The sequence below is a fragment of the Lepisma saccharinum genome, chromosome 10 (assembly GCF_977018435.1).
Source record: "Lepisma saccharinum chromosome 10, izLepSacc3.1, whole genome shotgun sequence".
Lineage (NCBI taxonomy): Eukaryota > Metazoa > Arthropoda > Insecta > Zygentoma > Lepismatidae > Lepisma > Lepisma saccharinum.
The window spans coordinates 8,811,564-8,836,582 of NC_139238.1; the positions used below are offsets into that span (position 1 = coordinate 8,811,564).

Here is a 25,019-nt window from a genome sequence, read left to right on the forward strand (position 1 = left end):
AACTTAAACTGTAGGTCCAGTCCACATTAGCATACGTGAGCATAAACAAATCGTAAACGTGCTACTCCTATAGCAAAACACGGAAGAAAAATTAATGATCGTTCGGTGAAGCAGGTTCCATAGCCCGAGCCGGTGTGGTCCCGTGCATTGTGTAACAACACATAAGTCTACGAAGGACAAGCGAGGAACGGCAAAGAAAGTGGAGGCAGATTGTACAGGTCGACCTTGCACCACTGACCTTCGACTGAAAATGCGAACATGCAACCCGAAAATCGCAAAAGACGAAATCAGATCGATCCCGGGAGTGGAGAAGTGAGTACGATGGCTGTCTCGATGCTGATGGGTCATCCGGTGTGGACGTTGGTCGCCGCCGCTGTGGTCTTCGGAGGACGAGGAGTGGAGTCTTCGGGTAACGGTTCGTCGTTCGATGCCGATGTCTACTGGACGCACAGCCACGCTGCCGTTGGACTGCTACGGGAGTTCGAAGACCTCTCCGTCTCTTTGCCCGTAGCGTCGTACGTTCCGTCATCTGCAAGCGTGGAGAATGAGCTGTGCAGGAACCACAGTCGAATAATGCTTCGGGAACTCAGGAATTTCACGTTGTGGGCTGTTCAGAGTAAGTTCATTGGCAAAGTTCGTTTGTGAACCAACCTTATGCTCAGATATGATTAATTTGATTTACTTTACTTCGCTCTTCTGCTACATTTGACTAATCACGAAGATGAGGATAATACGTAAAGGGACAATCTCAAACATATATGACATTTTGCAGACTAACGTGGCTCTGGCGGCTGGCCCTATGGCCAGTATAATTCTGTGTGTTGTCCTGTTTTTGTCCTTATGTGTGCTGAGTGCCCCTTTACAGCCTCAGCTGTTAACCGAAATCAGAATATTTTAATATTTTAGTTATACAGCATTACAGTTGTTATTTTAGTTACGTTAAGGGTCAAAAATAGCCTAAGTTCTGACGTACCCAAATTCAAATTCAAACATATTTGTAGTCACATTCGTGGTCAGTGCGCTAGACACCAGGAGCCCGGGGTTCGAATTCAGGCTTGGGCATGGGTGTTCTCTGCGAGTGTCCATTCATCAACTTCATCACTTATCTCCAAAGTTGGCAGAAAAGCGAAGTAGAACAAACCAAATCAGAAACACATACATATGTGGACGACTCATTGCCACACGGAAGATTGTACTGGCTGAAAGTCCAGACGCCACAATCTCGCTAGTCAGCAAAATGCAGTCAAGGGTGTACTATACCCTGTCCCAGCTAACTGTAGAGCAGGGCCGCGCATATCGGCAGAGGAGGAGGAGGAAAATCGAGTGGTGAATGCGCAGTGTTGCCAACCGTACGGTCCAGACCTTAGTCCGTACGCTAAATGCATCGCTTGTCAAAAGTTTGCTCTTGCAGTTTTATCCCTAATATTTCCCTAAGAAATTCTTAAACCAATCGTACGGACCTGGAGACAAAAATACGGTCCGTTTGCCATTTGCGTTCGGTATTATCCTTTTCAAAAGTTTGCAACGCTTACAGAGCGAAGGAAGAAATCGGGTAACTCCCGTCGCCCATTACGCAATCCCGTTTCTCTCACTGTTCATTGGTGGAGCCGTCTCGCGTCGCTACTTGCGCAGAAACTTGTTCTCGTTCGCCTGGTCTACAGTTAGCTGGTACGGAGTTTACGTGACATATGTGTGTCCTTAGGAAGGTTGATTAATTGCTTGATTTGGTTTTCTGCCACTTTTGGCTAATCGCGAAAGATAAGGATAAGTAAGTGGTGATATGATGAGATTGCTGGAGGGACATTCACAAATAACACCCATGCCCCGGCCGGGATTCGAACGTGGGATCTCTGGCGTCGTTCTCAGAAAGGGTCTCCCTCATTCTCAGATAGGCTAATAGTGACTGTGTCTATAGTTCCAGTTTGATTAGGTTCGTTTTTAAGTCCACTTTATACACAGAAAGACGTAGTGGACTTAAAGTGGACGGTTTAAAGTGAGATCCGAACCACCATGTGCCTCAACCGGGGATCGAACTTGGAACTCCTTGATTACAAGGCGATGACGTTACCACTACGTCATCAGGAAACCTAAAGTGTGATCTAAAGTAATGTACTTCCACCGAGGATCGAACCCGTGACTCCTTGGTCATAAGGCGACTGCAATACCGCCACGTGCACATAGTTTAGGATATAGTCCAAACGTTTTTAGAAATTCCACATGCAGGCCTCTGTGGCAGAATTGTCAGTGTAACGTTGCTATGAAACCAGAGGACCCAAGTTGGAATCCTGGTTAAGGCATGGATGCATAGTTCATCCTCATATTTGTGATTAACCCAAATGGTACAAAAGCGACGTAAAATAACCATAATAGAAACAAAGCTAAAAATAATTCCGTACCGCTTTTTTACATCTTGTGGTCAATCGTGGAAAGACGCTAAATTAATGAAATAGCATAGATTAAATGGCAACGAGGCAGTGGTCAATGTTGCCACCTTGTATGAGTGTTCGATTCCCAGTGAGGGCACATATCACACAAACAATCCATGTACAGGCTGTCTATCAGTCAAGAAAAAGTCAAGAAATTATTCTTGTGGTCAAGAACGTTTGCTATTTTTTTTTTTACAGTATAGTGAATTTACATTGTTATATACCTGTACTGAGATTTGATAAAATTGAATATTTGGAAATCTAAAATTGTATCTCTTTGTTTGTTAAGAATTACATTCTTATATGCATGAAGTTTTGTAAAAAAAAATTAAAGCAGTATGGCCATTCCCCATCCAGGATGAAGTCAGAAGCATTAATTTTTACATGCATCAATATTTAAAGCAAGGCTAATTCTCTTGTTAAAGTACAGCTTCAGTTTTCATATTAACCAGCCTTGTGGTACGAGTTTTTCACTGAATAGAAATATATATTTTCTTACTTTCTAACTGTATCTAATTAGGGGGCTATTAAATAAATGTTAAGAAAAAGGGGGAAAAATGTTAAGTAATAGTCATGAAATAGTCAAGAATTTTGGATTTGTTAAATTGATAAACACCCTGTTATAGAAAAGTAAAAGAAGCATGAGACATGGCGGGAAAATATCCCCAACTGCTTGTGTGGGGGTGTTTTTAGGTCCGTTGCCACAAAGTGCAGGGTAACTTGCTTTACCCTCAACAGAACGCGAATCTTTACAATTTTTGGGCCAGGTTAGCGGGTGGGTGGGTGACTATTTTTTTCAGGGTGAGAAATTGTGTCAGGTGTACACTTGTGTGCAAAATTTTTTAATTGGAAGCTTGGCAAGCTTTTGAGTGGTGCCGCTCAGCACCAATATGTAGAGCAGACCTCACTAATATTGTGGGTCAAGGCACCAGGTCCTCGTTAGTCTGTAATTGTATTATTTTGTACTCTTTTTCTTCTTTTACCTCGCCTTTGTGTTTATGCTAATGGTGACGGTGAGACTAAATGACACGTAGCTTGATTGATTTGTTATATCTTTACTTTGATTTCCTGCCCCTTTTTGCCAAACGCAAAGATGAGTACGAATTAATAATTGGATCAAATGGATGAAGTGACACAAACACACACATGGGCAGCTTTCAGCACAAATCCTACTAGGGATTATGCTGGCTGTGAAGGCTCAGTGTGTAGTCAAATTCAAAGATAAGTGTACTCATATAGTCCAGTTGACAGCCTTGGACACAGTTATATTTTTACAGTGAAGCTTTTCGTTATTACATCATTGCCGATTGCAGTGAGATGCTGGCATCGAGAATTCAAAAAATTCAGAACTCATGTGTAAGATGCATATTTAACCTTAAGAGGTATGGTTATTATTTAACGGAATATTATAATAGAAGAACATAAATTAAGAGTATTTGAAAATAAAATTCCTAGGAAAATATTCGGACCTAAGAGGGATTAGAAGGCGGGTGAGTGGAGACGGTTACATAATTCAGAACTGCACAATTCGTATTCAGGTCCAGATATTATTAGAATGATTAAATGAAGAAGATCTAGGTGGACAGCAGGGCCGGCGGAAGGGGGGGGGGGGCGAACCGTGCCACCGCCCAGAGTGGCAAATTTTCAGGGCGGCAAAATTTGAAGAGAAGAAGAAAATAAGCCTATTGAAAACTTGAATGTTATAACTAACTAACTCTCTAGCCTTCTTAAACCCGAAGGTTCATGGCTGCAGCAACACAGGCTTTCCATCTGTCCCTATCTTGAGCAAGATCTATATACTCGTTTCCATCCCTACCGATTTCCTTTAGGTCCATCTCAACGTTGTCCCTTCATCTTCGTCTTGGCCTTCCTACAGGTCTCTTACCATCAGGTTTCCCAACAAGAATCCTGTAAACTCCTTTTTCCTCTCCCATTCGTGCCACATGGCCTGCCCACCTAAGTCTTCTTGATTTAATTATTCTAATAATGTAGTTCTAAATTATGTAACCTTCTCCACTCACCTGTCTCCTCATCCCTTTTAGGTCCAAATATTTTCCTAAGGATCTTATTTTCAAATACTCTCAATTTATGTTCCTCTTTCAATGTAAGGGATCAAGTTTCTCATCCATATAATAATACAGGCAAAATTACTGTTTTGTATATTTTAACTTTTAGTTTCTTATAACTTGAAAGTTATAAATATTATATTATATAACTTCGAAGTTAATATATGCCAACCCACTCTTTTGAAGGAGCATATCAGTAGTCTCTCACTTGACAACCACTGAGTGCCAGAAGGTGGGAAAGCAGATTCGATGCCTTAACTCCGTTGAGATATCAAGTGGGAGAGGTCTATGATGCGATCCTTCAAATAAGTGTCGACAATAAAACTGTCCAAATGGTTGCACACGAGGTTCAGTGTATTGCAAACCAGTTGTGTGGCTTTACATTCCTTTGCTCACTAGTTATCTGGTATGACTTTTTACTCCACGTAATGTAATAGCAAATGTCTTCAAAACATTAATCTACTATGTGTTAGATGCTGTTAGATGATTTCTTGCAAACAAATCAGCACTCTGGAAAAAGGAGGATTGATGAAAAATGTCAAAATATCTTAGACGCCACTTGGCAGCCTGGCAGGGCCTGCCTCCCTCCACTCGTGGAGGCGTCGGGGGGCGGCGATCTGTGAGTCCCGGTTGATGAGAAAGAATTGGCATCGAATTTAGATATAGACGATCCAAAGATAGGCAACACTGTACAGGGTCGAAATCGAAAGAAGAAGCAGTTTCAGTATGATGAAACTGTTGTAGATCCACTAAAGCGGTACAAAGTTGATTTTCATTACCAGGCCGTAGACGATTATTTTAGCTCTAAGAGAAAGATTTGAGCAGCTTAAACATCATAGTGAATCTTCAATTTATTTTATGTTACAGTATTAGTAAGCATAAAGACATGCCCTAATCTTTTGTTTGAAAAGTGTAGAAAACTCCCGGAATATTAACACATGAAGGCTACTGAATTAAATGATGAACTAAAAGTGCTTTCTGCTATAATAAAACAATTACACGAAAGAAGACCTTAAACTGATAAAGGTTAAGTGTAGATCTTCGAATTTATTAACTTTTTTTTAAAAAAAAATAATAAGACTAACAAAAATACTATCTTCGGTCAATCATGTCTGAGACACGCTTGTTTCCATTTTATGCAAGATAGCATTATACGAAGAATAATATAACATGCAAAGGTAAAGGTGAAGTTCCCTGTGCATATAGCATCATGTCATGAAGACACATTTAGGGGATGTGGGGGTAGGGCCACACACATTCTCGATCTCGGCAATTTTGGAGGTGCCCAAGGTGCCCAATAATTTGAGGCTGGATGAACCCCAGAGCCGCTTTATGCGAGGACAACGGAGGAAAGAATTCAGACCTTAAATCACGCACACGGGAGATCCTGGAATATTACATGTAATTCTTGTAAAAATCCAATCATATATCACAGACTTACAACGGTAAACATATGAAGTCAATCCTTCATTTCTTTCCGAATTCTTGTTACATTAAAAAGAGAGAGAGAGAGTTCTCATAAAATATAATAATAATATAAAATCAGTGTAACATTTCTTAAAGTTTAACTGTGGTCAAGCGAGATATCCTTTTGTGCTTAATAGTATTGAAATAGCGTAACAAGTCTCATTATTTATTTTATAGTTTCATGTGTTACTTAGAAAAATATTGATTTTCAATTTCCCGTTACTGCGTAAGGACGGGGAAGGGAGGGGCTCGAAATGGAGCGCGGCATATGCCGACAACGTCCAGGGCAGCAAAAGGACTAGCGCCGACCCTGGTGGACAGGCCATGTGGCACGAATGGGAGAGGAAAGAAGAGTTTACAGTATTTTTCTTGAGAAACCTGATGGTAAGAGACCTGTAGGAAGGCCAAGACGAAGATGGAGGGACAACGTTGAGATGGACCTAAAGGATATCGGTAGGGATGGAAAAGAGTATATAGATCTTGCTCAAGATAGGGACAGATGGAAGGCTTGTGTTGCTGCAGCCATAAACTTTCGGGTTTAAGAAGGCTAGAGAGTTAGTTAGTTAGGATTAAAACGAACAATAGACGTAAGTATAGAAAACTAGTGTTACTACGTATGTTACTTCATACAGGAAGTCCTGTGTAACTCACCGACAGATTGCTTCCATTAGGAAACCCAGAGTTATCGTACACAAGACGCCAAACTTTTAATCTTTTAACAATTAAAGCTGATAAAACTGAAATATTCAGTAACTCTTTTACTGTCCGTGGTAAGAGACTAGAATGTACTCTCGCACGAAATTTAAAGAATTAGGTTCAGTAAGTATCTTGAAGAGAAGATTAAGAAGTTTTATGAAATGATCTTCACACTTTTATTCGGTTTGCTGTCGAATAATTAATACATGTTTAACAAGAAATATATATTTGTTTTGTGTATGTCTATGGATTGCTTAATGTGGTTTGTCTGTTATGAAAGGTAAATGTGTGATCATTGCTTTCTGTAAGACATGGCCAGAGCCTCAATATCTGCAATATTAAATAAGAGATAAATAAATAAAATTATTCCATTTTTTGCATTTTATTTTCAGTGTTGGACGCCTCAGCCAAGTTCCCGGATGGCATGCTGTACGGAAATACATACCATTTGGGAAATTTCGACGAATGTTTCGAACTGGACGTTCGGTTGGACGAGACGAGGTATGGATGGGTGTCGGACAGGCGTATACAGGGCCAGTACTGCATGGCTCAGGTCAAGTTCTCGCCCCTGCCCGAGACATACTCAGATTTCTTCAAGAATGAAAGCAAGATTCTCCAAATGGAGTACGATCCCCAAGAATCTGCGTGGAATAAGATTAAGGTAGGTGTGCATTCAACAGCTTTTACCCTTGGTTTGAAAACCCAAGTAATCGTGTTTTCAGCGACATACCTTCAACATTATAAGGAAATTCGACATGATTGTTTTCGTAAACTCACTTTGGAAATGGCTGAGTAACAAATATTCATAAGTATATAGAACTGACGGTTCAGACCTTGTGCCGTGTGATATAACAATATTGAACATTAATACGGCATCTCTTACGTTTATTGTGAAAGAAAATCACACATTTCTACCAATTTCAAAAAAATATATAAAATGTGAAGTTCTTTGAACACAAAATATTTCTTGAAACAATCGAATGGAAAATTTCCCAAAGCAAAGAGAAAAGTTTCGGCCTGCACAAGAACGATAGCGATTGAAAGGTTGACCGTGAATTTCACATCGCTGGTGTATGTGTGTTTGGTTTTAAGGTTGATATGGGTGTAGCTTGGGGGGAAGGGGGGTCAAAATTGAACTTGGAACTTAACTTTGGGCCCAGAATCAAACTTCGGACTTAAATTCAGGGCGGAATCGACAAGTTTTCCATCCAATAGAAGTAGCATTTTTATAAGTAACTGTTACATTGGAAAATCAATAAAAGATACTCTTCTTAATTTGCTCCTCAGGCTCCACAAGGTTAACAAAAGTATTCTTAACTTCTAAATTTAATAACCTGAAAATTTAGAGGTGGGGCAAGTGCCTCCTTGCCTCCGCTGAGTTACTCCTATATCGATAACAGTACCTTCAATACGCCACACTCTGTCTGTAACATCTATCTATATGGTAGTGCATACATACGTATAAAATATTGGCATTAATTTTATCTCTCTCTCTCTCTCTTAGTATGTGTGTGTGTATCCTTACAACATGAAATGTAATGTGTACAGTTAATTACGGACACCCTATATATCCCAGATCACTTAAAACATGAAAGTCATCTTTCATGTCTTCTATTCCAGTACAGAGGCGAGAGGACGCGGTTGAGACGAAACATCCTGCACTGGGCTCTGTGTATCCCTTCCTCCTGCACAGCCAGAGACCTTGAGGTGTCCCTCACAGAGGGGCTGGAGTCAGTGAGCAAAGTCTACGGGTTGAAGACAGAGGTCCAAGTGGAGGACAGCATGTGTCAGACAAATACCTCCACCCCATTTTCCGCTGGGGAAATTATATTCCTGTAAGTATGACTCTCACTTATATTCCAACTTGAGATAAAGTGGGAATATAATCATAATGTCCATCAGCTATTCATTTATTTTAATATGGCATATGATTCGTTTAAAAGAGATAAATTATATAATTTATTACTCCGTCTGTCCCATAATTATTGTCCAGTACACTTTTGTTTGTTGTTTCATAATAATTGCCCGATATTCAAACTGTGACATTGGTGTATACAGAAGATGAACATGTAACAAGGGAATGAGTCATACAACTTTACTACTCAAGGATCAATACAAATTGTGCTTTCCATCTGCCTCTTCGTCTGTCATTTCTGTACTACCATTTTGGCATACCAGACTATAATTATGGGACAGAGGGAGTAGTTGAGTTTGGAATATCTAAGAAGCTTGTTAATATGATAACAGTATGCAACAGTGAAACACAAAGTAAGATTCGTGTAAGTATTAATGTGTCTAACAAATTTACAATTCATGATGGGTTAAAACAAGGAGATGCATTATCTCCATTGCTCTTTAATTTTGCTTTAGAATATGCTGTTAGGAAGGTAAAAGAAACTAACGAAGGACTAAAATTAAACGGTGTGACTCAGTTGTTAGCATATGCAGATGATGTAGACTTATTAGGGGATGATATAGTTAAATACAATTAAGAATAATGCTAAAATATTTTTAAAAGCAGCTAGAGAGATAGGTTTGGAAGTTAGCAAAGAGAAAACTAAATATATGCTTACAGGCCGAAACCAAGTGTTAGGTAATAATCAAAATTTAATTATTGATAGCAACTCATTTGAACCAGTTTCCAAATTCAAGTACCTAGGAGTAATACTAACAAATGAAAATTATATTAAGGAAATAAAAGCATGCTTAATTAAGGGAATGCGTGTTATTTTTCTCTTCATAAACTTTTATCTTCTCGTTTAATATCTAAGAAACTAAAAGATAAAATATTCAAAACAGAAATTTTGCCTGTAGTATTATATGGATGCGAAACTTGGTCCCTTGCATTGAAAGTGGAACATAAATTGAGAGTATTTGAAAATAAGATCCTTAGAAAAATCTTTGGACCTAAAAGGGATGGGGAGACAGGTGAGTGGAGAAGGTTACTTAGCTGGACAGCCATGTGGCACGAATGGAAAAGAAGAGTTTACAAGATTCTTGTTGGGAAACCTGATGGTAAGAGACCAGTAGGAAGGCCAAGACGAAGATGGACCTAAAGGAAGTCCGTAAGGATGGAAAAGAGTGGATTAATTTTAGGATAGGGACAGGTGGAAGGGCTGTGTTGCTGTTGCCATAAACCTTTGGTTTCAGAAGGCTAGAGAGTTAGTTACTTAGTTAGTAAGTATGACTCTTTTTCTTTTATGACATTTGTTAATGTATTAGCCCTGTGCAGTTCAGTGAGATATCTGATTATGGATACAGATTTGAGATTTTATTACTACATATTTGTATGTTCAGTACAGTTCCTTCATTACAAGACAAACAATATAATTAATTTTAAAAATATATAATATACGATCTAAGTATTCGTTTACACTCTAATATTCATAACTTATTATTCCATAGTTTATAAATTTATTTTTGATTTGAGTTGGTGTTGTAAGTCCACTTTATGGACAGTAAGGCTAAACGGGACTGGACCTACAGTGTAAAGTGGGATCCGAACCACCATGTGCCTCCACCGGGTATCGAACCCGGGACCCCTTGATTACAAGGCGACGACGCAACCACTGCGACATCGGGGAGGCCCTAATTTTATTTTTGAACCTTCCTATGCACTTTTCTGCTTGTATATCATTTGGTAGATGGTTCAATACTTTAGCTGCCATCTGTTGGTGAAGTATGGTTTTAGAGGTTATTTTCGATGGTTATGTGTCTGTGTTCTAATAAGCTTCTTATGTTCATCTACTTTTCTCATATAATGCCGTTACGTGTATGTATAATGAAGGCAAAGTTAATGTTGTGTGTTTTCTAAACAAAGGTTGCACGCACGCTGAACTACTTTTACACCTGCTAAAATCCTAATTACTTACTTTTGTTTCCTAAATTCTTCCAGACGAGTTCCCCGAAAATAAGTCCATAATTCATTAGCGGATCATTAGAACGTTGCATAATGTGTACTTGAGTTAGTGAATTATATCAAATTCAAGAATTTGATTTTCATATGCAGTATTAGACAATTTGGATTCAGGACTTCAGGCTCGTAAATCGGATATCGAATCCAGGGTTGGAATTCCGATTCGAATACCCAATCCTAGTATAGTGTTACTGTATACGGAATGAGCGTGTGTGTTTCTGTATAAAATATATGTTAAATTATTAGCTGTTGCTACTAGTGCAAATATTCTCATTATAGCGTGGTACTGGCAATCTTCGCGACGCTAGTAATAGTCGGAAGTATCTATGATCTAGCCACGCTCAAGAAAGACACTGATGTGGACCACATCCGTAGGGGTAAGTATAATTTACTACACCTGTAGGTTTAAGGCAATTTATACAGGGTGTATCATTATAGAGTGAACAACTTTAAGCATTTATTTCGACTAAACTATATGGATTTGATTGATTGATTTGCTTTATTTTACTTCGCTTTTTGTGCCACTTTTGGCTAATTTGCGAAGCTGGGGATGAGTCATGATATGATGAAATTGATGAATGGACACTCACAAACATCCATGTCCAGGCCAGGATTCGAAGCCGGAACCCCTGGCGTCGTAGCGCGATGTGCTAACCACTCCGCCACGGGGGGCGGCTAAACTATATTGAATACAACAATGGTAATTGCTATGTATCAGTCAGTAACACTTTCAAGTTACTATGAATTGCTACAAATTTTCAAATTTTCATCACTTATGTGAGACATCCCATGGAAATTCGATTTCTTGCCACACTTTTCTCAAGAACTCCTCGTCCACCAAAGCAACGGCGTTTCTTATTCTCTAGCTGTTGCACATTCTGTTTCATAGGTGCCACATAGACTTTTTCTTTCACAAAGCCCCAAATGCAGAAATCTAGGGGTGTACAAGGTTGCCATTTTCTTTAGCACTACACCAGCGTAACATTGACTGTGTTTACAAAAAAGTATTGCGAATGAAAACGAAATTTTAAGATTTTCTCATTGTTATACAACAAAACTTATTGTTGTATTTCTTATCTAGAAATTCGTTACCTACTGTAATATTGAAGCGACTATTGCGAATATTGCTTAAAAACCAAGAACGAAAATAAAAATTGAAGCACGAATCTGCTAAACTGTCCAATATGCCCTATATTGAAACATTTATTACTTACATTTTGTCCGAGTGTACCCGTGTAATCATATTCATAACTTACCCTTTCCCCTTGCTTCCTTGTCAAAATTAAACACTAAGTATCTTGCATGTTCGGGAAAAGACACATAAGTTACAAACTGCTATTATCTGTTGCTTTAAGACACACTGAATCAATTAAAGAAAATATAGGGTAATTCAAAATGAATGTTGCAACTTTACACAGCTATTATGACGTAACTATTTGCGATAGAAAATCAAACAAGGCCTCAATATAAAGAAAAGCTCTGGACGTTTTGTTCTCACTAAGTGGGCTTATGCAGCTTTGCCGCTGTTCCACCAGGATCGCCAGTGTTGCAAAATGGCTAGTGACCAGTAGAAGGTGTATTCCGTGTTAGAGCTATCAAGAACTGATTCGCTCACTCACAATGGTGGAAAGACATTTCCACATGCGTTTTGGTAGTAATGCACATGTTTCACCCTTCCGAAAGATTTGCCAAAGTTACAACTGTGAATTGTTAGGGTCTTAGAAACCATAGACAATGACTTGCTGTCTCGTGCATAGCATGTACTTGATTATCGTTTGGACGTTTACCACAATACACGTGGTTCCCATGTTGTGGAAAGTTGTGCCATTCATTTCTAATTACCCTGTATTATGAGAAAAAAATTGTATTGGGCATGTGTAAAGAATCTGCACAGTAATGATACTACATGTACTCGTATATCATGCCTGTAATGCTTGCTCTCAAAAGAATTAATATTAAAATATGTCTGCTGAAAAATTGCATTTTTTTACTTAAGTACTTTTTTCGCGAACAGAGTAGATATTACGTCTAATTTCACTGTGTGCACTTTTCCCTCTTCACTATGATAAAAACATTTGGCATTGAATAAATCTCACAATTTGTTGGGGAACGTTGCACTTTTTGGCAACGCAGAGGCAGGATTATATGGCAAGCAGCTGATTGCATCGACCACTCTATCTCTCTTTACTTAGGGTTAAAAATTCGACGATAGCTACAGAGGTTTTTTCTCTTATTGGCCGAGCTGTATACTAGTAACATGTCTATGTCGACTGTCCCTATTTTACCAACTGTTCTGGCTGCTAAGAATGAAACATCTTTGGCAGGACGAGTTAATAAATATTAGTTTATGCAGTGTCTTCATTTAATTATTATTGTGCCACAAGAGCGTGTGCTCGTGTAGCGGATGGAAACACGCAGCTTGCCGGCTAAATCTGATGTGCATATCCCCTCGACCCAAGAGCACTTGGTAGCTTTCCAAGCCGTGCTTTCGTCAAGCTTTCTCTTCGGCAAGCACACTGAGGAACACTGCAATTAAGCAAACTCTGATCGACAACGTGTTATACAGAACAGATACATGTTGGAACGTTGAAACTCTCTGTCTACCGTGAATGTTAGTATTTGCTTTCATACGGACGGACGTGTCGTGTTGAAGAAAAAGTTACATATATTCGCTTCTCTTTAGTTTGCTAAGGTCGTAAGTAGTGCTTGGAAATTGATGGCCTAAAAAATGTCAAAAAATGATCTAAAAATAATTTTTGATCTTAAAATGAAAGTGTTTTTTTTTCATAAAGTACAGTCACGAACACTTCTGAGTTGTAGCCATCTCATTGAAAATATTTGGAGTTGTTCATTCACCTCCTTTCGTTGCACGATACAGTAGTCTCTCAGCATCTGAAAATACAGTTGTGTGCAACTTATTACTTTTTAATGTTGTGAATAATTTTACTTTAAAACCACAGATTAAACCTCAAAGTATTTTAATTTTGCTGGAAAGGAAGTAAATTTACCACAATTAATTAATTATTTAATTAATTGCCAAATTACCAAAGATCAGTTACATTGACCATATTTTTTTATTAATGCCTTACTTGCTAAAAAGACCAAGCTAGGAAATTTAAATAAGCAAATTATGTGGTACACATATATTTAAAATTCACGAAACAACACGAAAGGAGGAAAAACTAAAAAACAATTAAAATGCGACAAAAACGATAAAAAAAATACTGAAAAATTACTTAAAATCCAAAATAGTGCACAAAATACAAAATTAAAACAATGTTTTCTGAAGGGAAATTTCATAAATGCTATTAGTGTTGTTATAATGTCTCAACATAAGTACACATTAGAACAAATAATTGTACGGTTCTTATGTGAAAACAATTACGTGCAGAAGTGTGAGAAAAATATTTATAGGAGAACTTCCTCAAAAGATGTGGGAAAGAAAATATGTAGCAGTACCCTACAAGGAAAACATTTCCAACATCTTCTGTAACAAAAGCACGTCCTTACTGTACTTAGTTAAAACATATCTATGCCCTTGAGTTGAGGGTTACGCGCATCCGATTTCGCCGGCAAGCAAAGTGGAACCAGCCGCTACAGGGGTACACGTTCTAACGGCACACGAACTAAATAAAGTCAGTGTATTACACTACATATTGTCCTGTTTCTTATAAGTGGAATAAAATTCATAATAAAAAATATAAAATGTAGAAATATCAGTTAAACGAGAATTGTGAATAATGTTGCTTTTCTTCTGCAGGGACGCTACAGAAAGTCCTGCTATCGTACTCAGCTTACACAAACCTTAAAAAGCTAGGAACTAGGGACTCTCCATCTAGTCCGTTAGATATAATATATGGAGCAAGAGTCATATCCATGTTCCTCATCATTCTTGGCCATAGAGTAATGTTTCTTTGCGGAGGTCCCTTGGTAAATTCCCAAACTGCTGAATGGGTGAGTACATTGATACTTTAATTAAATTAGGTGTCTTAGTTTCATTGTGAATTCATTTATTGTATAATTCACTTGTAAAAACTGCTTACGTATTATGCATAGATAACGTATGATTTGTTCATTAAAGGGCAATTTAGTAATGCTACATTGATGTTACGATAATTTAATCGAACTTTAACAATTGCTGGAGATTACGTCTGGGAAGTAAGAACGAAAGTGCTGAAAGAGTATAACAATGTAAATTATTGTTGCTTTGTCGTATGTAATTAATCGATAAATGTTCAGTGCAGATCTGGTTAAATTTAAAATTAAAATTAGTACAAATCGTAATAATCCACTAATAATGGATATACATTAATACCAAAGAACTTCGAAATCCCAGAGCTGTCATTTTCCAGACAGGAACTCGACAGTCAGGAATGCAGAGTCATACAATACCTAAGCTCGTCCTGGTCACCAACGGCGTAAACATGTAAACAGGTGAAATCCAGGAAGAGGCGACAAGTGAATGACTCTGCATTGCTTAGTAAAATCCATGACAATAAACATCTGGGAGATTGGAGGTCATTGATCAGTTTTAAGCTATCAGTCAGAGGGTGCAGAAGTACGAGCGAAAAGTCTAGAAGCAGAGTGAAGGCTGAGCGCTCAGACTTGCACTACAAACGGACACCTCGTTTATTAACCAGTCCGTGGTTCGACACCTCGAGGGAGCACTTCCATTCACCATGCTGATCCGGTCTTTGACGATGTAAAACTCAAGTGTTATGTTTTGCCATTCATATGTGTGTAGTTATCACCTCTCGCACGTTACCAGCAAGCTATCCATGAGCAGCGAGTTGGCCATTAGTTGAGGATGAATGAGCTACTCTACCCAGATTCGATCCCACATACCGTAGGGTATGTTACGAAATATCCACGAATCGCTTTTATTTCAACAACGATAATTGATTAACAGTGAATTAGAAAATAATTTAATTAGTTGTGTAGTGTCAGAATAATAACAGTACATTTATTTCAGCAAACCTATGTACAATATGTATTTTGCAATGGACTATTCGAGTTATCTAGAAATTCTTCTACTAGAAGTTCCATCTTGTGAGAGTTTTAGAAACTGCTTGACATATACATGAACAGAATTAGTTCTTCAACCATGCAAGATGTATTTAGTTGCATTGTTTCCAGTGTAGCACTTAAAACTGCATATAATGGATGCTATTACTATTACTATTAGTTTCACACTAGACATTACTAGTTTCTCTTCACTTGTAGGCCAGGAAGATTGAATCTAAAAAAGATTGGCGAGGCAAACACAATAAGTTATTTCGTATATTCAGAACTTTCACTCTCTAAAATTACAATCGGTGGTCATTTTAAGCTTTAAGGAGGGGAAATTACATTTACACTCTGGTTTTACCTGATCTCTTCACTGCTTTTATTTGAAAATGTCTATTTTCTAAAAATTTTGAAGGGGTATGTAGCCCCATCAGCCCCCCTTTACGTATGCCAGTGCCATAAACGTGTGGCGTCTTGTTCTGTGGTGACAGACCAGTGATCTAAAGGCTCTGGGGTTCATCCAACCCAAGGTTTTTATCCCGATGTTTTCTTCTGTAGGAGTGTAAGTTCGTATTTATAGGGGTGTATGTGTAAAAACTATAGGGGCGTGTTGAGGAGGTTTGCTAGGGGTGGTGTGGATGAATCAGTGACTCAACCCCTAATAAATGGGAGAGTTTGATGTTGATCACATCACCTCCACATCATGGTACGGTGCAGTGAGCATGAGGTTACTACTCTACCTTTATATTTACACCTTGTATATGTTCATATACCTAAACGACCTCCGTTGTGCAGTAGATCGAAAACAAAGTGCTACAAAACTAGTGGTTCTGGGTTCGAATCGCATGCAAGGATGTGCTATCATCATTTTCGACATCATTCAAGGTTAATCCAGTCGCATGGAAAAGCAACGTAACACAATTGAAGTACAGATGTAGACATATTTCTAATACCTGTTTCTTTTCAGGGATATCTGAACATTGTCAACCAGACTCTATTGAACGGGCCCGTGGTCGTTGACACTTTCTTCCATATCAGTGGATTCCTCGTTGCGTACTTTGCTCTCAAAGAACTGGAGAAAACTAAGAAGATAAACCTCCTATTGTTTATCCTTCATCGACTTGTGAGGTAGATATTTTATTATTTAATACTCTCTATTTACGGATGGTACAGTGGGATCCATGAGTGTTATCGTGCAAATTGTCCATGACTATTTTCATTATTTTTTCTCTTACATCTTGTGTGTTTTTAAGCGATGGATTTTTATGTACGCTGGTGCAGAAGTTGGCAACAGCTTGTTTTGAGTTTTCTTTTAATTCTTGAAGCTCTTATTGGGTCAAATAAAGTGCACGAACATGGTGATGGACAATTTGCACGGTAATACTCATGGATCCCACTGTACACAAGATCGAAACGGTATTTTAAAAAATCAAGACTAGAACGAAACCAGATTCTTGGAGATTGGCGCGACTAAGGATGGCCAAATCAGGATATTTTATTTTCCTGATTTCAAATATCTGGATATCGGATATTTTGATATCAGGATTATCTGGATATCCGAAATACACGAATGGCTGCATTATCCGAACAGTATTATCGTTTATCCGTTTTACTGGCTCTCCGTATATGGTTATGTTCGTCATGTGGCTACAAGCCACATTTCACGTTTACCACATTATAAAGCATGGCACATTTCACAGTTTAACGTGGAAAACGATGTTTGAATTATTTTGGCACTTACAGCGTTTACCAATTTTAGTCTTCAATTATTTACTTTCTTTCAGGCACCATTCTTGCCAGGATAACTTCCTGAAATTGGAAATATAAATAGCGTTCTGAATACACAGATTATCTGAATACTCGGATATTACTAATAACCGTATGTCTGATATCCGTATTATCCGTACTGGGCGGATATTTGAATTATCCGTTGCATCTGAAACTAATATCGGATAATTTGAAATTCGGATATTCGTTATCCCTAGTCTGGACAAGACCGAGCTTCGATTTCAATAACCAAAAGTTTCACATACTAGATAAAACAACGCTGGATCAGAATAGACAAAATGTTATTGGACTTACAGCTTTACATGTGGCTCTTTACGTCCAGCATACATTTCAAATACATAAGATACATTATACACACCAAGTTCAAATATGCTCTTAATTTTTTTATATAGCTACATTCACCCATTCATTAACAAAAATAAATAATTTTATATCAGCTTGTCTCAAAAAAGCAAGTATAACATATCTCATTCGAATATCTGGAGCATACAACATTGAAGTCAACTCAACTCAACAAGGTTTATTGGACTTACAAACAAATTGAAGTCAAATGAATAGACACATATCTTCTACTAACCTTAAATCTACAGGTTAGTCAATAACCACTTCGTGAAATTACAAAACTGCGTCATCTTCCAGAACTGACGTCATAACTCAGTACTACTCAATTGTGCGAAGGAGTAACAAGGTATTGAATAATTCCTTTACTACAGTATTCTACATTCAATGACATTAGAGAAAGAAATTACCTAACACGATATCCACTTTTATATATCTGATAATCTTACGTTTTCCTGTATGCCTAGGTACACAGGGCATTACGAAATCAGTGTTAATTGTTCTGTGTGAACTGTTTGTTGTTATCTGACTTCCTTGGTATTCCCAAGTTATTATAACTCTTACGTTTAACGAGAAATTTCCTCCTAATATGACGCTCCTTTGTTTTAAATTCGAGCCTTGTGGGAACTCCTCACACTCAAGTAAGAAAGGACAAACAATAGATTTTTGAAAACAACGTCCGTGTAACACCAATGTACTCTTGGTCAAGTTTCTTCTGGACAATTAGCCTGACCAATATTGCCAGATTCTGACATGAGTAGTTGTATTTGTGGTGGGGACAGTGCCCGAAAGGAAGAGCACCTCTCCAGCAGTTTTGGCTATACTTAAAACAGGCTCAACATGGCCATATGAGCTTTTTGCTCTAGTGTGGAAACCCCGTCTAATCCAAGATTTTTGTAAAAATGCCCTCGGGAATTTTTCAGAAAGGAAGAGCTCTTCTCAGATTGATTTGTTTATACTTAAAACTTGCTCAACATGGCCATATGAGCTTTTTGTTCAAGTGTAGCACCTGCCTAACCCAAGAGTTTTGTAAAAATGCTCTTCGGAAAGTATCAACCCCCCTCAAGCAGATTTTTGTCTATAAACTTGTATCCATACATACATACACATATTTACTTCTGGTTTAAGTTTAATTGGATACCATTCAATTTGTTTATCTAATATTAAAACAATGCAATATGCAGAGCTCCTCTAGAATTGCTCCGTGTTTGCATGTTTCCCCTCTGTGTTAGTGTGTGTAATTCCCGAGACGGTAGTATTGATTTTTGCTTTGCACGTTTCTCCCCAGCGCCAATACTTACAGAAATTCCCGAGTATTGCATCAGCCAGTATTGTGAGCGTGGCTGAGGAGAGCAGATGTGTTTTTACAGTACTTCTCATACTTACTGGTTTAAATATTCATATTGAACAATATAAAATCTGATATTTGTTGTAATCCACTCATATTTAGAGTCAAGCTTATATTTGTTCTGTGTGAATGAATATTTATTCTTTTTTTCCACTTGTGGGCTATTGGCTTTACAACCTGTTATAAGATAGGCATAGATATTAGATTTGAATCCCAGGAAATTTTATATAAATACCAAAGCCAAAAATATTAAGTGTATACACACATACACACATACACACACATACAAATCACACAGCTGAACCCAACTGATATTTTTTATTCAGTATAAAGTTTTGAATTGAAACCCAGGAAATTGTATATAATAAACAACAGCAAAAATGCCAAATCAAAAATATTGTAATCAATGCAATAAAAATATATTTAGCTCTAATTGGGCCAGACACCAAAAAATTTGTAACCCGGACAAATACAGAACTCCCACAAAAATTTGCCCCAAATGCATAGAAAATACAGCATGCAATACTTCACATATACACATAAAGATACTTGCTCTGCACAATCATCAACACAACCATCTACATTTGGTCTGAAAAGAAAGCACGAAGCACCTGTTAATGCCAGAGCAGCAAAACAGCCACGCTATGAACCCATCCGTAGCAGTTTTAACGGCCAATTAAGGGATCACCGTTTTGTATCAGAGCCAAGATGTGACATTAAGAATTTCTTGAACAGTATAAATTCTGATCTCCAGGCAATTCTTAATGCACAAAATGGCTCTTATAAGCTCTCCCTCAAATTGTTTGTACAATATAAGAAGCCAAACGGCACAAAATTTACACAGCCCCACATAACAGAAACTGTACCGGTATATTCAAATACAAATTCGGACAGAATAATAAGCAGGTTGATAGATCAATTGAATAATAAACACTCTGAATTTGCTGCAAAAGAGTCCGGATGGAGCCTATGCGGCTCTCCGCACAAGCTCTATGTTAATATTTCTGAATTCAGCCCATTACAAGGTTCCACTTATGTGCCATTACCTGCTAATATCAAAAACAAAAGAGCCGTGGTCAATATAAAAAATAATGACGCGAAATGCTTTTTGTGGTGTATATTAGCTGCTTTGTTTCCAGTTTCAAGGAATCCTGAGAGAATAACTTATTATAAACAACATGAACATGATTTTGACGAGGCAATGGAGGGTTTGGAATATCCAATGTCTGTACAGAATATTGATAAATTTGAAAAAAGGGCCAGGCATATCAATGGCAAACAATTATCTATTAATGTATTTATTTGTTCTACTGGCAATTGCCCGATAGCACCTCTCAGAATCAGTACACTTGATGATGAATCTGCTATTCCGATTGATCTGCTCTTAATTGAAGGGGATGTCACATATCATTACACTCTGATACATAATCTTGAAGCTTTAGTGAGAACACAACTAGACAAATATAAAAAATATTTAAGTTGTGCAGAAGATGCTTAACTGTATTTGATGGTAGAAAAATGGTGAATGGTGTTTGTGAAGAGAATGCAGAAATTGCAAAAAATAAGTTAATTGAGCATCTGAAATACTGTGGGAACCATAAACCTGTTCATATGGTGATGCCTAATCCAAGTGAAAATTGCAAATTCAAAAAGTTTGAAGCCTTGTTGGAACACCCAGTATATATTGCCTGTGATTTTGAATCGAACCTCAAACCTCTTGCATTCTGTAGCCCAGATCCAGAAGAATCTTCAATTACACCATACCAGCAACATGAACCTTCCAGCTTTTGTTTTATGGTTATACGGGATGGTGTTGTTATTAAAGAATATTCATACATGGGAGAAGATGCCATCAAAATATTTGCACATAGAATAGAAAATGTGTGCCGTGACATAGCATCTAACATCTTATTAATATCAAAGCCTATGTTGCCTTTAACAGAGGATCAGATTGAAGATTTCAACAAAGCAGAAAAATGCCCGGTATGTGATTGTGAATTTTCAGATACAAATATCAAGGTTCATCACCATTCACATACAGATGGTAAATTCTTAATGGCCCTGTGTAATAGCTGCAATATTCAGATCAAGAGACCAAGATTTATCCCCATATTTTGCCATGGAGCATCTAATTATGATTTCCATCATATGATCAGATACGAGGGGTTTGAGAAACAGAATTTAAATATTTTAGCTGAAAATGATGAGAAATATATATCTATTAGCAAGATAATTAAAGTTAATGGTGTTCCTATTCATATTAGATTTCTTGATTCTTACAGATTTTTATCAGCTAGCCTGCCTACACTGGCCACTCAATTACCTGATGATCAATTCAAAATCACACGTGCTTCGTTTCCAAATCTGGACCTGAAATTAATTAGGCGGAAGGGGGTATATCCATATGACTATGTTACAGATTTTTCTAAATTTGATGAGTGTTCTCTGCCACCACAAGAAGAGTTTTACAGCAGAATCAGAGGATCTGGAATCACTGATGAAGATTATCACCATGCCCACTTGGTGTGGAACAATTTAAAATGCAAGACATTTGGTGATTATCACATGGCATATTTGAAACTTGATGTCACCCTCTCAGCTGATATAATGCAGGCATTCAGAAAATCTTCTATGCAAAATTATAAACTGGATCCAATATATTTTTTCAGTGCCCCGGGCCTAGCATGGTCTGCAATGTTTTTAAACACTAAAATGCAATTGGATCTGATCCAGGATCAAGACATGTACTTGTTTATGGAACAATGTATAAGAGGAGGCATGGTGCAATGTTCCCAGAGATATGCCAGAGCAAATAACAAATATATGCCTGATTATGATCCAGCACGGCCATCAAATTATATATTGTATGTAGATGCCAACAGCCTCTATGGTTATGCCATGATGGATAAACTGCCATATGCAGAGCTTGAATGGGTTGAAGATTTCAATATTGAGGATCTTCAGGACTTTGATGACAGTGATTATGGCCTCTTCCTAGAGGTTGATCTGACAATTCCTGATCATTTACACAATAAATTTTCTGATCTGCCCCCAATTTCCGAGGTTCAGTGTTCACCTGGCTCTAAACAGAAGAAGCTCATGATGACTCTAGAGCCGAAACAAGGCTATGTCATATATTACAAAAACCTCCAGTTCCTGATGAAACATGGTGTTCAAGTGACCAAAATTGGAAAAGTTTTGAGGTTCAGGCACTGAGAATGGTTGAAACCATACATTGATACAAACACGGAGCTTCGAACATCTGCAAAGAGCCAATTTGATAAGGCCTTGTTTAAATTGATGGTCAATTCTGTGTATGGCAAAACAATTGAAAATGTCAGAAAACATACCGATGTTAAAATAATTACTGACCCCAGCCTGAGCAAAAAATTGGTTGCAAAGCCTAATTTCAATTACAGAAGAATTTATGATGAGCACATGGCACTTTTCAACATGAAGAAAACAAAGATTAAGTTTGATAAACCTATTTATGAAGGGGCTGCAATATTGGAATTGTCCAAATTACATATGTTAACATTGTATTATGATGTGTTGAAACCTTTTTATGGTGATCGTGTAAAATTGATGTACATGGATACGGATAGTTTTATTCTTGATATTCAAACAGAAGATGTTTATCAAGATATGTCACAGCCTGAATTGTTTCAATACTTTGATACCAGTGAACATACAATAATTAAACACCACAACAAAAAGGTGCCTGGCAAGTTAAAAGATGAGACACTTGGTGATGTTATTGTGAAATTTGCTGGGTTAAGTGCCAAGATGTACACTTTTGAAACATGTAGTGGCGCTGCTGCCAAAAAGGCCAAGGGTATTGGCAAAGTGACTGTTGAAAAAGATCTCCAATTTGAAGATTATGAAAATTGCCTCAAATCCCAGAATTCAATCAAAACATCAGAATCCAGAATTCAGAGTGTGGATCACTTGCTGACTTCAAATATTGTAAGAAAAGTGGCTCTGGACCCAAATGATGATAAGAGATGCATTTTATCATGTGGCATACATACTTTACCTTGGGGGCATTGTGATTTGAAAAGTGGCAAACAATGCCCAATTACAGAGCATGATTTGAAATAAACAAACATGCCTATGAACTTATTTGGGTTCAAAAAACAGGCTATTATGGATCTGCCAACACCACAACCCTCTCCTGATATGCTGTCTAAACTGAGTGGCTTGTTAATTATTCATCTGAACAGCATACTTACAGATGTTGATGATGAAACAGGCAAAACATTGTACATATTTAACAATAATTTAAATCATTACCAATTACCTGTAGGTGGTCAATTGCAATTTATTACAACCCCTGAGGGTGATGTCAAGATTTCAGTAGGGAGAAATATTTATAGAATCAAGCACACAAACATGATTTCTGGTACTGTATATACTGTTTCTGCTGGTGACTGCTTATATATTGAGGTCCCTGGATCTTATGACAAGCTTATACCCTTTTTTATAGAATTAAGAATCATATACTCTATAATAAATAACCATTAAAACAAAAATGCCTAATGATATATTTGGCCATACAAGGCACGAAGATCACAGTGATGAGATTCTGATGCTTGATGTCAGAGTCAAGAAATTAAGAAGTGATTTACAAGCTTTACAAACTACACTCAATGCCAGTCTTCAATTAGAAATTACAAATTTACAATCACAATGCATGGACCCTCTTCTTAAAATTGATTCTGAACTCAAAGTGCTGCTTCAGAAATATACTGATCTGGCAACATTGGATAATTTTCAAAGTTTAGAAGAAGCTGTAGCAGCTCTTCAAGCCAAATTTAAGACCCAGGCTACCAACTCCGAGCAATTGAAACAACAATTGGAAGAGCAAATAAATAATGTCCAGGCACAGCTCCAAACAATTGTCAAAAGCATAAAATCACAAGAAGATTTTGATCTAGTGATTTCCACTCTAAAAGAACAGATTCAGTCACTCCAGATACCTAATCTGGATCCCCTGAACAATGCCATATCCGAGGTTAAAGAAAAAATTGAGACACTTGAAAATTTTATGAACAATTTGCCATCTTCTGATGCTTTGAATGCAATAACTCGGAGTGTTGCAAATATTAAGCTGCAACTTGAAACATATGAAGATTTTGGAAAAATTCAAAGTTCCATAACCCATCTTGAAGGTACAATAGCAGCAGTGCAAAGTGATTTGGCAAATGTACTAGAATCCCGCTTGCCTGGTATTGTAGACACCCTTGCCAGTGTCCAGCAACAGATCACAAAGCTTGAAAACCTCAACACTGAATCTGAGCTATCTCATTTTCATCACTTGATCGATGATATCCAAACAAAGCTTGAAATTTTACAACAATCCACACCCTCTCAGGCAGATATAGCCCTGCTCCAAAATGCTATGCAAAATGTGGCTGATGCTTCTGAATTAAACAATGTAAAATTGGCACTTGAATTTTTGCAAAATACAGTATCAAATCTGCCCACATCACAGGAACTTAAAAATATTAAGAGAGCAGTGAATAGGATATTGAAATCAGAAGATATCAAGAATATCCAGGCAGAGATCAAACATCTCACTCAGACAGTGGCCACTCTACCAACCAATCAACATATTAATGAACTGCATGCTCTGTTTGAGGATATCAGAAGACAGGTCCATGATCTTACTGCTCAAAATTCAAAATTGGCAGTTATTGAAAATTTGCAACAAATTGTAGCTAATATCAAGCAACAGCTAGGGACCATGGAATCCAATCAAGCAAATGCTCTGTCTGTTTTTGCCACCCAGCTTCAAGAGATTGTGCAACAATACAAGAAACTTGTTGTGGACATAAAGATCAAGCCAGGCCATGATGATGTTGTTAGGACCATCAATGAGCACCTTGAATCTGTAACAAGCAGATTGCTCACAGCAGAAAAAGAAATAACAGGCATAATCGAGAATCCAAAACATACAGTAATTC

The 25,019-nt window shown here is 37.7% G+C and overlaps 1 protein-coding gene across 1 annotated transcript in view; it reads left to right on the forward strand.

Annotated features, from left to right (window-relative positions):
* The first annotated feature begins 308 nt into the window (after positions 1-308).
* LOC145993746 (nose resistant to fluoxetine protein 6-like) overlaps positions 309-25,019 on the forward strand; it is a 79,178-nt gene continuing 54,467 nt past the window's right edge. Inside the window, exons 1-6 of the mRNA XM_083129498.1 lie at positions 309-616; positions 7,048-7,316; positions 8,276-8,490; positions 10,851-10,948; positions 14,332-14,525; positions 16,546-16,706. Of these exons, the coding sequence (XP_082985624.1) occupies positions 322-616; positions 7,048-7,316; positions 8,276-8,490; positions 10,851-10,948; positions 14,332-14,525; positions 16,546-16,706 (1,232 nt within the window). The 5' untranslated portion in view covers positions 309-321. The remainder of the gene's footprint in view (positions 617-7,047; positions 7,317-8,275; positions 8,491-10,850; positions 10,949-14,331; positions 14,526-16,545; positions 16,707-25,019) is intronic.